This window comes from Hevea brasiliensis, chromosome 10, assembly GCF_030052815.1.
Source record: "Hevea brasiliensis isolate MT/VB/25A 57/8 chromosome 10, ASM3005281v1, whole genome shotgun sequence".
NCBI classification, from domain to species: domain Eukaryota; kingdom Viridiplantae; phylum Streptophyta; class Magnoliopsida; order Malpighiales; family Euphorbiaceae; genus Hevea; species Hevea brasiliensis.
Window position 1 is genome coordinate 17,791,501 of NC_079502.1, and position 13,644 is coordinate 17,805,144.

At 30.0% G+C, this 13,644-nt stretch overlaps 1 protein-coding gene across 1 annotated transcript; it reads left to right on the top strand.

The window, feature by feature from the left end:
- The first annotated feature begins 273 nt into the window (after positions 1-273).
- LOC110664795 (protein ACCELERATED CELL DEATH 6-like) lies at positions 274-3,977 on the top strand. Its single transcript, XM_058129231.1, has 5 exons — positions 274-359; positions 1,671-2,165; positions 2,356-2,502; positions 2,569-3,095; positions 3,205-3,977. The coding sequence occupies exons 2-5, from the start codon at positions 1,679-1,681 to the stop codon at positions 3,817-3,819; spliced, it is 1,776 nt and encodes a 591-aa protein (XP_057985214.1). The 5' UTR covers positions 274-359; positions 1,671-1,678; the 3' UTR covers positions 3,820-3,977.
- Positions 3,978-13,644: the final 9,667 nt, after the last annotated feature.

The following is a 13,644-nucleotide window of genomic DNA, read 5'->3' on the forward strand; positions in this document are numbered from 1 at the left end:
TGTCAATTCAACCATTGTATATAAAAAATATTAATTTTCTCCATAATTGTAGACTTCTAATTTAATAACCATAGTGACTTCCTACAGTTAGATGAAGGAATCCCACTTCGTGAATCACATTGTTATCAATACTTTGATTTCTTTAATCATTACAGCTAAAAAACAATAGTAAAGCACATGTTACCCACTCGAAATGCAACAAATGATACACGGGAGCAGATAGAAAATGAGTTAAAGAGTGGAAGGTAAAGCTTCTCTTTCTTAACAGATTTCCCAAACCAAGCATAATAAATCCACTCATTTCTTCACATTTTATGTGGATTTAAACAGCAGACTCCATCCTTACAATTCCTTCACAGGTTTCACACTGCTCTCTTTCTTTTGTTTTTGTTATTTTTTATATTTTCCATTTCATTTGAGTCAAGTTTGATCCTTAATATTGTTGTTTTCTGGACTGATTTATTAATTATTATTATTATTATTATTATTATTATTATTATTATTATTATTATTATTAACTTTCATTTTGTATTGCCAGTCTTCTTGGCAGCACATAATATGAGCTAATTTTGGATTGGAGAATGGAGATCGACTAATTTATACATAGAAAATTTCATGCAAGCTAATTAATTAATGGAATAATATATTTTTTGATTTCTTCTACGAAGAAATATATAATATTTTTCTTTGGTAAATCGTAATTCAATTTGATGATCTGGATCTTGAGACCTTTTTTATACTTGCAAGCAAAGGGAAGGTACTGGTTCTAAGGCATAAAGATGATGCTGAATTTCCTCCAATTTTACTCAAAGAACATAAAGATTCTAATTGTGTGCTTAGACATGAGTATGTAAAAGAGAATTTAATGTTGATAATAGATAATATTTTATGATTTTTCATTTTAAATATATATTTATATTTCTGTCTATTTTAAAAGCATTCACATCTAAGTGGGATTTATAAAATTATGGAAAATTTACAATTTGATTATCTTATATTACATTTTAGTTCTGAATTTTGAAAAATTAATTATTTAGTCCTTAAATTTTACTTATTTACATTATAGTCTTTAAATTTTTAGAAATTAATTATTGAGTCATTGAATTTTAAGCTATATAATACTTTAGTCCTTATAATTTTAATATATAGAATAATTTAGTCATTATGTCAATGGATAAAATTATTGTAAATATTAGAATTATAAGAGCTAAATTATTCTAAATATTAAAATTAAATGACTAAATAATTTATTTCTCAAAATTTAGGGACTAAAGTGTAATAAAGTGTAAAATTTAGAAACTAAATAATTAATTTTTCAAAATCTAGGAACTAAAGTATAATATAGAGCAAAATCCAGAGATCAAATTATAAATTTCCCTAAAATCATTACAAATATATATTTGATATCTAAGAAATAGTATTTTGAATTCTATATTTTTAATTTTATTAATTAGTTGTACTTTAAATTTATATAACAATTTGATAGAAACCCATAAATTTTAAACTAATAATCCTCCAAATTTCACTTAACTAAAATCTATAAATGCATTTTAATTTACTTATAAATTTATAATTATTTTTAAAATTTTAATTTTTTAATGAAATTTACAAAACAATTCAGAATTAAAAAACAAACTCATTAATGTTGCTTCAGTTTGCGTTAATTTCAGGAAGAGAAATGGAGTATGGGAATGAAAACCGCGACTTGCGACTGTACAAATCTGCAGTTCATGGCAACTGGAGCACTGCGAGTAGAATTTTTGCTGAAGATTCTGATGCATTAACGGCCAAGATTTTTGGCTTTGAAGAGACTATTCTCCATGTTGCAATTACAGCAGGCCACTCCATTGAATTTGTGCAGAAACTTGTAGATAAAATGACAGAAGATATGGTGGGAATTGAGAATAGAGATGGTAACAATCCTCTTCACTGTGCTGCTATGGTTGGAAATATAGAAGCAGCAAAGATATTGGTGGCAAAGAATTCAACATTAACACAGGGAAGGAACTGTCTTAATGCTACGCCACTTCATTATGCTGCTTCATATGCTCACGAGGAAACTGTTCGCTTTCTTCTATCAGTGACTCGTGATGAGCAACCAAGTCCTTTTGCCGGCGAAGATGGTGTCAGACTTCTCAATGATCTGATCACTGCTGATTTTTATGGTTAGTGCATTCTCCCAACTAAATTTCAAATTGGCAAGAAATTAAACTTTTGATTGGTATTGTAGTCATAGTATCTATAATTAGAGTTTAAATCCTAGCTAGTCGCATGCCCCTTGGTAAAGTGGTTCGGTGCTTGTGCATTCTCCTAACTACTACTGATAACTCTTCTCAACTTGTTCTTTATGAGCAGGCATCGCTCTTGATCTATTGAAACACCATCTCACATTAGCACGTGGAAGAGATCAAAATGGATTTACTGCTTTGTATACACTGTCTAAAAAGCCTCAGGCATTTGCAAGCGGAAGTCATCTTGGATTTTGCCAGCGTTTAATTTGTCGTGCGTACTTGATCTCTTCATACTTTTTAATTTGGTTCTATCGCTGAATGAGCCTCTTTGATGCAGGTATTTTAGATGGTACAAGCAGAGAAACTACTGTCACTCGAGGTGGAGATGTTGAGGATCAAATTAGTGGGGATTCAGAAGAACGCCGAAAGAAATCCAAGAAATTTCAATTTCTACAACGCATAGAGAATACAATGCTGATGCATAAGCAAGCAATGGAGCTACTCAAAATATTGATTTTTGAAGTTTTAAACGCAAGTGACTCAGAAATTCATGGTATATTAGGACCTGCAACAATAAATGCCACTAGATTGGGTATTCAAGAGTTTGTTGCCGAAGCTATTAGGTCCTACCCTTACATAGTTTGGTTCGCCGAGGATAGCTATACTATTTTTCTTCTTGCAGTTAAAGATCGCCAAGAAAAAATTTTCAATCTCCTTTATCAAATGGGTAATCATAAGCATATTGTTACATCACTAACAGATAACTTTGGCAACAACATGTTGCATTTAGCAGCGAAGTTAAACCCATCAAACAAGATTTCTGGTGCTGCTCTGCAAATGCAACGGGAGTTGCAATGGTTCCAGGTTCTAAATTCTCCAATATGAATCTCTTAAATTAACTCAAGATGTGTGTCAGTTGGCTTAATCCTTGGTTAACCTATAATCATTTATTTCTGAAATTCATTTTATACAGGAAGTGGAAAAGGTTGTGCAACCATCATACAAGGAAAATATAGGCGAGAATGGGCATATTCCAAGAATTCTGTTCACCAAAGAGCACAAGAATCTAGTTGAGACAGGGGAGAAATGGATGAAGGATACAGCTACATCATGCGCAACAGTTGCGGCACTTGTGATCACAGTTGTATTCGCAGCGGCTTTTACTGTACCAGGAGGCAACAACAGTGATAAAGGGATCCCAATTTACTTGAAAGAAACAGCTTTCATGATTTTTGCTATATCAGATGCCTTGGGACTTTTTGCTTCATCTACCTCATTGTTAATGTTTCTGGGCATACTCACATCTCGCTATTCGGAAGAAGATTTTCTCAGGGCATTACCTATGAGGTTAAGCATTGGTCTTATCACCTTGTTCTTTTCAATAGCCTCAATGCTTATAGCTTTCAGCGCTGCCTTTCACTTGGTTTTGTTTCATAGGGTGAAGTGGATTGCAGTTCCAATTGGCCTGCTTGCTTGTGCACCTGTTACATTATTCGCACTTCTACAGTTTCCTCTCTTAGTTCAAATAGTCTCTTCAACATTTGGACCCAGTGTTTTCCGCAAGCAAAGCCAGGAAATAATCTTTTAGCTTCAGTTGATTTCCTCGCTAGCATTAGATGTGTGATTGTATTTATGTGATGCATATAGAACCAAATACCTTCAAATATTTTTAGCTAAGGACTGTGAGCCTAGAGATGCATAAAAATGAACATATAAATATGTAATTGGAGGGTGATTTGAATGGTATCTAGATGAATTCTCTTTTCTATTATTATGAATTCGATTCTTTTTCTTTGTCATTTTTCTTTTTTTTAAAAAAAAAAAAACAATCAAATTTTATTGATCTTAATTAAAATCCACAAAAAACTTAATATGATCACTTCAATCTAGAACCCGGTCAAAAGATCTCCCTGATACACCCAATCTAGAAAACCTTATACTAAATATATTAAAAAAAAAAAAAACTAGAGAACCTCAAAACAAAACCATAAACACCATTTGGTGCAGACTCACAGATGTTGCAGATTCGAACCATTCAACCGAATAAGCTGGGTAACTAGGACAGCATTAGGATGCAATGGGAATGATAGCAATAAAAAATTCCAATAGTCGCATAAATTGCATAGATTTAAACAACAAAATGCAGGTTTCCGATGGACAGATTTAGCCTAGAATTCAAGGTCACAACCATGCTATAAATTCTTGATTTCTGAAGATGCCTTGCTGAAGGTCACAACCATGCTATAAACATTACCAATCTTGAATTTCAAATTTTGAATCAGGGTTGGTACTTGGAATGTTGGATCACTTATAGGAAAATTAATGGAGCTTGTGGATACCTTGGAAAGGAGGAGGGTGAATATTGCTTGCATTCAGGAGACTAAATGGGTAGGATAGAAAAGTAAGGAAGTGGGTAATTTAGGGTACAAACTGTGGTTTACTAGAAAGGAGAGAAACAAGAATGGAGTGGGCATAATCATAGACAGGACATTGAAAGACGCAGCAATAGCTGTGAAAAGAGTAGGAGATAGAATTATACTAGTAAAGCTAGTACTAGAAGGAGAAATAATAAATATAGTTAGTGCTTATGCCCCACAAATAAGACTAGACAGTGAGAGTAAACAAAGGTTTTGGAAAGATATTGATGATTTAATGCAAAGCATACCGAATGAAGAGAATGTTTTCATTTGTGGAGATTTGAATGGGCATGTAGGAAGTGATAAACAAGGTTATCAGAATGTTCATGGAGGTTTTGGTTTTGACAGTCGAAATGAGGAGGGAAAAAGTATCTTGGATTTTGCTATGGCATACGACCTAATACTAGCAAATACCTACTTTATAAAAAGAGAGTCACATTTAGTGACTGTCAAAAGTGGACAACATAAAAGCCAAATTGACTTCTTCTTAACTAGGAAGACAAATAGAGCTCTATGCAAAGATTGCAAGGTCATTCTAGGAGAGGCTTTAACAAGTCAACATCGGTTAGTGGTCTTGGATGTCAAGTTTAGGAACAATTCAAGTAAGGTCAGAAAAAATAGTGTAGCTCGAACAAAGTGGTAGGAGTTCAAAGGAGTAAAGCAAGTGAAGTTCAAAAATGAGCTTCTTGAGTCCGAAGTATGGAAGCTGGATATGGAGGCCAATGATATGTGCATACAGATGACATCAAAGATTAGAGAAGTAGCTAGAAAAGTACTTGGAGAGTCTAAAGGACATGGACCACCCTCAAAAGAGAGATGGTGGTGGAATGAGGAAGTACAAAAGGCAGTGAAGAGAAAAAGGGAATGGTATAAGAAATTACCTATATATGATAATAATGAGGCATATGAACAATACAAGATAGCAAAGAAAGAGGCAAAAAAGGCAGTTAGTCAAGTAAGAGCACAGGCCTTTGAAAAGTTATATGAGAACTTGGAACTAAAGAAGGGGAGAAAGATATTTATAGATTAGCAAGGAGGAGAGAAAGGAAATGTCAAGATCTCAATCAAGTTAGGTGCATTAAGGATAAAGAAGGAAAAGTGTTAGTGAAAGATGAGGACATTAAAGAAAGATGGAGAAATTATTTTAATAATCTCTTTAATAATAGTCAAAATGGTAATAGCGTGAATATAGATTATAGAACAATAGACAAGAATGTGAATTATACTAGAAGGATTAGATCTTTAGAAGTAAAGGAAGCACTTAAGAGAATGAAAGTGGGTAATGCCTGTGGATCCGATGAAACACCAATTGAAGTGTGGAAGTATTTGGGAGATATGGGAGTGGCATGGTCAACTAAATTATTTAATAATATTCTAAACTCAAAGAAAATGCCTGATGAATGGAGGAAGAGTATTTTAGTACCTATTTTTAAAAATAAGGGAGACATACAGAGTTGCTCAAACTATAGGGAAATTAAACTCATGAGCCATACTATGAAGTTGTGGGAGAGAGTTGTGGAGTATCAACTACGTCATGATACTTCTATCTCTCTCAATCAATTTGGTTTCATGCCCGGTCGTTCAACTATGGAAGTGATCTTTCTCATTAGAAGCTTGATGGAGAAATATAGAGATGTGAAGAAAGATCTACACATGGTTTTTATTGATTTGGAGAAGGCTTATGATAGTGTTCCAAGAGAGGTCTTATGGAATGTGTTAGAACAAAAGAGGGTATCTATTAGGTACATACAAGTATTGATAGATATGTATGAAGGAGCAACTACTATTGTGCGCACAGTGGAAGGGGACACAAGAGATTTTCCGATCTCAATTGGATTACACCAAGGATCAGCCATAAGCCCTTACCTTTTTACATTAGTTTTAGATGAACTGACGAAACATATACAGGAGAGTATTCCTTGGTGCATGATGTTTGCGGATGATATTGTTCTGATAGATGAGACACGAGAAGGAGTCAATTGAAAGTTAGAACTTTGGAGAAGTACTCTAGAGTCAAAGGGTTTTAAGTTAAGTAGAACGAAGACAGAATACATGCATTGCAAGTTCAGTGAAAGCCAAACTGGTGATAGGGAAGGAGTTAGTTTGAATAGAGTGATACTGCCCCAAAGTAATCACTTTAAATATCTAGGCTTAGTCCTTCAAGTAGATGGGGGATGTGAGGAGGATGTTAGTCATAGGATTAAAGCCGGATGGTTGAAGTGGAGACGTGCCACGGGAGTTTTATGTGATCGTAAGATTCCCAATAAATTGAAAGGAAAATTTTACCGCATGACCATACATTTGGCTATGTTATATGGTAGTGAGTGTTGGGCACTGAAAGAGTCATATGCATCTAAGATAAGAGTTGCAGAGATGAGAATGTTAAGGTGGATGAGTGGCCATACTAGACTAGATAAAGTCCGTAATGAGAGTATTAGAGAAAAGGTAGGAGTGGTGCCAATTGAAGATAAGTTGAGAGAAGGGAGATTGAGGTGGTTTGGTCATGTGAAGCATAGACATACGGAGGCTCCGGTTAGACAAGTAGAGCATATTAGGTTAGAGGATAGAAAGAAAAAAAGGGGTAGACCTAAATTGACTTGGAGGAGAGTAGTACAACATGACCTAGAAGCATTACACATTTTTTAGGATTTAACCCAAAATCGTTCAGAGTGGAAAAAGCGAATCCATATAGCTGACCCCAAATTTTTGGGATAAAGGCTTAGTTGAGTTGAGTTGAGTTGTTGAATACTTGCTGAAGGTGCCAAGGTCTTTTTTCAGGGGAAGATGTGACCCATTTTATCACATTAAAAGAATCTGATTTAATTAGTAAGCTAGAAAAATCAGAATTTTGAATTGAGGAGGACAATTTAAGTGCTTTTAAAATAACTAATACTTCAGCATCATTGGAGTCAAGAACACCACAAGGACCTAAAAAAAACACACGTAAAGGTGCCAAAAGAGTTTCTGAGGACTCCACCGAAACCAGCTGGTCTGGATTTTCCAAAAGCAGAGGCATCCACATTCCATTTTAGGCAATTGGAAAGTGGAGGAGTCCATGACATAGTGGGGCGAGAAGAGATTACTGGTTTAAAGGATTTGATACCGTCCACTGCAAGCATAAGATCCTTATTAGCAAAAGGAAAATCAGGATTTGAAGCACCCAACCATATAGATGTCCTATGAAAAATAGTGCAAATCAAGTTTCCTGCATCTGGATGTTTGTCATCAAATATCAGCTTGCTCCTGCATAACCATATAGACAAGAGGGTTGCAAAAAATACAATCATCCAAACTGTTTTTTGTAAAGAACCAAAAACCATGCCCTCATATTGTGAGAATGGCTGTTTTAAATTACATGGCATACACCGGCTCAACCCCCACCATTTGGAAAAACTGCACCAAATAGACCAAGAAAAGGACCAATGCAGAGAAAAGATGGTTATTTGTTTCCATAGTGGAACTACAAATTGGACAGTTTCACATATCAGCTTGAATAATTTCTCTGCTAAATAGCAAGTCCTTTGTTGAGACTTTTCCCAATAGGGCTAATCAACAAAATACTTCGACTTTTAGGGGTGCTAAACCTTTCCAAACTCCAGCAACAAACTCAAAAGAGGTTGGGGTTTGGGAATGAGACATAACCAAGCATGCAGATTTAACACTATATTCACTCTTAGCATCAAATTTCCAAATCATTCTATCCTTATTGAAGGGACATAACTCTATATCTTTGAGTAAATTAAGAAGAGCTTCCTTCTAAGATGATTCCCAATCTCTCAAGTTTCTTCTCCAACGAAGACGCCAGGACCAACCCGCAAACCTATGTTGTTTACTGCTGCAGATTGATCCATTGATAAAGAGAAGAGTGAAGGGAAAAGCTTTTCTAACGTGTCATTGCCAATCCAAATATCTGTCCAAAATTTACATAAAGCACCATCTCCTAATCCAATTCTGATGCCGTCTCTAAAAGGTGGAATACTCTTAAGCTCAAAAATGTCTTTCCAAATTCCAGAGCTGCAATGGATGGAATTAGGCCACCTTGTTACCTTATTGTCCATATTGTATTTTTGTGAGATTACTTTGGACCATAAAGCACCTTTGTTCTTTCCCCGGGCGCCAAATCCATTTGAAAAGGAGAGTTTGATTTTTTTCATTCAAGGGAACCAACACCTAGACCACCCTGAAATTTTGGGAGCTGAATTTGGTCCCACTAAATTTGTTAATGTTTCCATAAAAAATATTTTTTAAATTGTTATGGCTGATAACAATTCGCAAATATAAAAATATTTGCTTTTTTTTTTAAATAAAGTAAAATAAATAAATAAATTATTTATATAGGTATAAATAAATTTCAAGTTTGGCTTATTAGTTTTTATTAACTTAAAAAAAGCGACTTTTTTTTATAGTTACATACATGGTTTTCTCAATAGCTCTATTTTCTTTCTTTCTTTTTTTGTTTCTTTTTTTGTTTCTTTCTTCTTTTTTTTTTTCAATCATAAGAGGTCTAGTTAGTTAAGGAAGCTATAAAGCCCAAAAAAAAAAAAAATTATTGTTGAATTCTACTAAAGAAATTAACTTAAAAAAATAAATAATTAAAATTAAAATATAAAAAATAAATTAATTACAAACATATATATGAGCTTATAAAGTTCTTTTAATAATTTTAGTTTCACACAATTCATTATTTCAACAATTATACAAATTTACAATTCCAATTAAATTGAAGATGAGAAATGGAACTGGCATATCCGACAATGTAAAATTGCTTTATTGCCATAAATTTGCTGCACACTTAGAATGAAAGTGTGGTGATTCAGAAAATACAAAGATAAAATGACGGTTGTTCAATGAAGCTGGCACATTAGCTATTCTTCTTTAAGTTATGTGTTTCTTAATGGAATTCAAACTATAGATCACATTTCATCACAATCATTAATGCAAATATATGCACTATCACATGTGCCCAAGGAAAATCCATGATAAACACAAAAAGAATCTCCTTAGCCCATTGTGGGTGGCGGGTTTGTTCTCCATAACTAGTTTAACTCCATCATTATCATGGAGCTAAGATACAAACGTCTCAAAAGGCGGAGAATTAATTGGAGTCACCACTCAGATGATAACCGGGATAAAAACTTCAAAAGCGACGTAGATGATGACTCTACCCCTTGTAGAGGTCTAATACCATTCTCTTACCATGAGTCCAATAAGGTAAGTTTGGGAAAATGGGTATAGAAGAAGGAAGGTGTTATATACTCTTTCCACCTGAACTTATATTAGAACAAGAGCTAACCCCCTACTTGTGTTTCTTATAGCCTGTCTTAGTATTTCTTTATTAAAGTTCTTGTTCATTCAATCAAGTATAAATTAAACACGCACACTTTGTACATTCAAACACATTACACTTTGTGCATTCAAACACATTACACACATTCACATGCACATATTGTAGCCTTAAACATGCTTAGTTTCTATGTTCAAGATTGTTATCATGTTTTACCTTATTGCCCTATTAACATGTTTCTATATTTTTTTCATGCCTTGGGATTAATTTGCACATATTGGAAACAAATAGGAAAGTAAACAACCTCTAAGCATGCATCCCATGTTTCTATCATGCATCACTTTATTTTAGTTTTACCCAATTTTCTTTTCATCAGCTATTCCATGCCAAAAGAATGGCCTTTGAATAGATGTGATCTTTTTTGCGACAAAGGCGGGAATCTTAAAAAGTAATAAATAGTAAATTGGAAGATTAGAAAGAAATGACTTATCATTTGTTAATTTAGGGATATTTAATTGAGCATGAGAATATAATTTTAAAATAATTCAAGATTTGTATTAGTTGATAAGGGAGTAATGCTATAATCTAAAAAAATTTCTTGTTTTATTAACAATTAAATTAAAACACACACACATATATGCATTGCATATTATTGTTCTGATTATACATACTAGTGATTTAATTTTTTATATATATAATTTTTTGTTAATTTTTTATATATGATATAATATTATCATAGTACTATAAATATTATATTTAATTATTTAGCTTTAAATATTAACTTTAATGTTATTTAAATTAATTATATAGATAAAAATATTTATTAAATTAAAATTATTGTATTTTTTATTGGATCTTTTTTTTATATGAAAGTTATGCATTATATATAATAATAACATAATTATAACTTAAATGTAGTATAACAAAAAATAATATAATAATACGTTTTAAAAATTTAAATAGGTGAAGATGTTTAAAAATTAAAATAAATTAGTAAAAAAATGTAAATTAGCTCATTGAATTAAATTTAATCAAACTTTTAATTTTATTTTTTTTAAAGTTTATTTTCTATACTATATTTTTTGATAATTTAAAATAATACTAATTTATATAATAAGATTGCATAGCTAAATTAATGTGAAAGAAAATATTTATAGAATTAGAAAATAGGAAAATTTTAAAATTATATTTTTTAGTTTAGTGCATTATTATTATAAATTTTCATTTTCATTATATTGATATCATGAAATTTTATATCGTCTTATTGTTTAATATAAATAGTTTTAAAATCTCTTTAATATATTAGTTAATAATTTATCATCAAAAGTTATTAGTGACGAAATTATATAAAATAGTTTCTCGCTGCTTAAAGTATTAGTAACAAATTATTTGCAACGATTTTTTTTTATAGAATAGCTTCTCTTTGCTAAAAGTATTATAGATGGATACACAATCATTAATGGTAATTAGCAATAGATTTTCATAACTAATTTATATTATTAACGAAAAATATACACAACTATCGATAGACCTAAAAAAAATTAAAATATCATAAAATCACATGAAAAATATACTTTTTATGTAAAAATGATATTAATAATCCTAAATATTATATGATTCATCAATATTAAATATGAAAAAAATTGGAAAATCAATGTATCTTAGTCTATACAAATATCAATTAATTTGAAAAGATATTAGTTTTATTTAATATTGGCAATAATAACAAAATACTAGTAATCACATTTATGTGCAACTACTCTAATAAAAATGATATTTGTGACTTACAAAATCTAAAAAAATTAAAGACTTGTAAATAGATTTTACCCTTTAAAGAAAAAAAGACACAAAAATATAGTGAAGAAAGGAAAAATAATCACATTATAAGTCAATATTAATTAAGCTTGAATCTTATTGCACAAAAATAAAGTGTATAAATGTAAAAGTTATTAGTTGCTATTATTAAAAGAAAATAGCTACAAATTTATAACAAATAAAATATTTATCATTAAATATGATTAGAATTTTATATTTGTTGATATCAATACAGATTTTTTATTTAATTAAATAGTTAATTTATAATAATAATTTTATAATTATGTTAATTAATTTTTTTATTTTTTAATAGTAATTTTATAATTTAATATTATAAGTTAGTAAATATTTAGAATAATTAAAGAAATAAATTAACATAAGTGAGATTGTATTTAATTTTGTTTATTAATTTTATTGTAATAAACTAAATAATTTTTAATGATTTAATAATACTTATAGGATAAATAATATAAAATTAAAATTGAATATTTAGCATAAGTACAATTACTATTAAAATAATATTAAAATTTTGATTTATGCTAATTAATAGTAATATTAGAAATTAAAATTATTTATAAATTTAGTGATGGATAAGTCATCACTAAAATTTTTTAGCAACGAATTTGAATTAAATAATTCATTACTATGGTTAGCTTGTCGCTAAATATTATTAACAACGAATTTGTATAAAATGACTTCTCGCTGTTGAAAGTATTAGCGATGAATAAGTCGTCTTTAAAATTTATTAACGATGATTTTATATAACATAACTTCAACTTCTCGTTGCTTAAAGTATTAATATCGGATACTCTGTGACTAATTACAAATTTTCATTAGTAAATCTATAAAAATTATTATTTATTTGAAAATTATTTCTATATAATAAATTTTAAAAAATACTATTTATATATAATTTTTCTTAAATAAAATGATTTTTATTATTATTTCCTTTCTTCTTAATTCTATAATATTTTATTTATTTATAATATATATTTTTCTTTCAAAATATATTATATATACTTATAAACTTAAAATAGAATTTTAGTCAACAATTTGATAATTTAATTAAGTTTTTTAAATTTTCTTGTATCATAAATAATATAAAGAGAGTCTTATTTATTTTAAAATTAATTTTAACTTTCATTTGCTAATTAAATTCAGTCGTCCTTCATTATTATAAAATTAAAGGGTGTTTGGTATGGGATTAACAAGGAGTATTTATTTCTCTTATATCTTTTAATTTTTATTATTGTTGTTTGGACACTTTAAAGAAATTAGATTAATTTTTTACCTTATTAAAATTTATGTCTTTTTAAGAATTAAATATTAACCTTTGAAGGTTTACGTTAATAATTATTTTTTTTTAAGATTAAAAATTACAAAAAAAATATTTAACTCTTAATTTTTTAATCTTTTATCAAATACACCATAAATTATTATGGGTATTTTTGAAAATTACAATATTCCCTCTCTCCTTTATTCATTTATACATACTAGTTTTTCAATTAACATACGTTGCACGTTCTCTTTACTTCTTGTACATATTCGTTATTTAAGTCTTTTAATGTATATGTAATTTTTATTATATTTTCGTATATAATATAATGTTACAGACTGTTTAATTTCTAATAATCAAAGAGAACAATTGTTATGACACAAATACCCCCAGATTTGATCCGCAGCTTAGTAGCCTCCACTTGAGACCATATAAGACTATATAGAGCAACTAAATTACAGGCGTAATTAATATATATACAATAATAAATTCAAGTCTAGAAAAGAATACATGGATTATAAGCGTAAAATTTGGTTAATATTTCAATGAATTCATAATTTATTATTATTATTACTATTATTATTATTGTTATTATAAAAGTATATGTCATAAGTGTTTTGG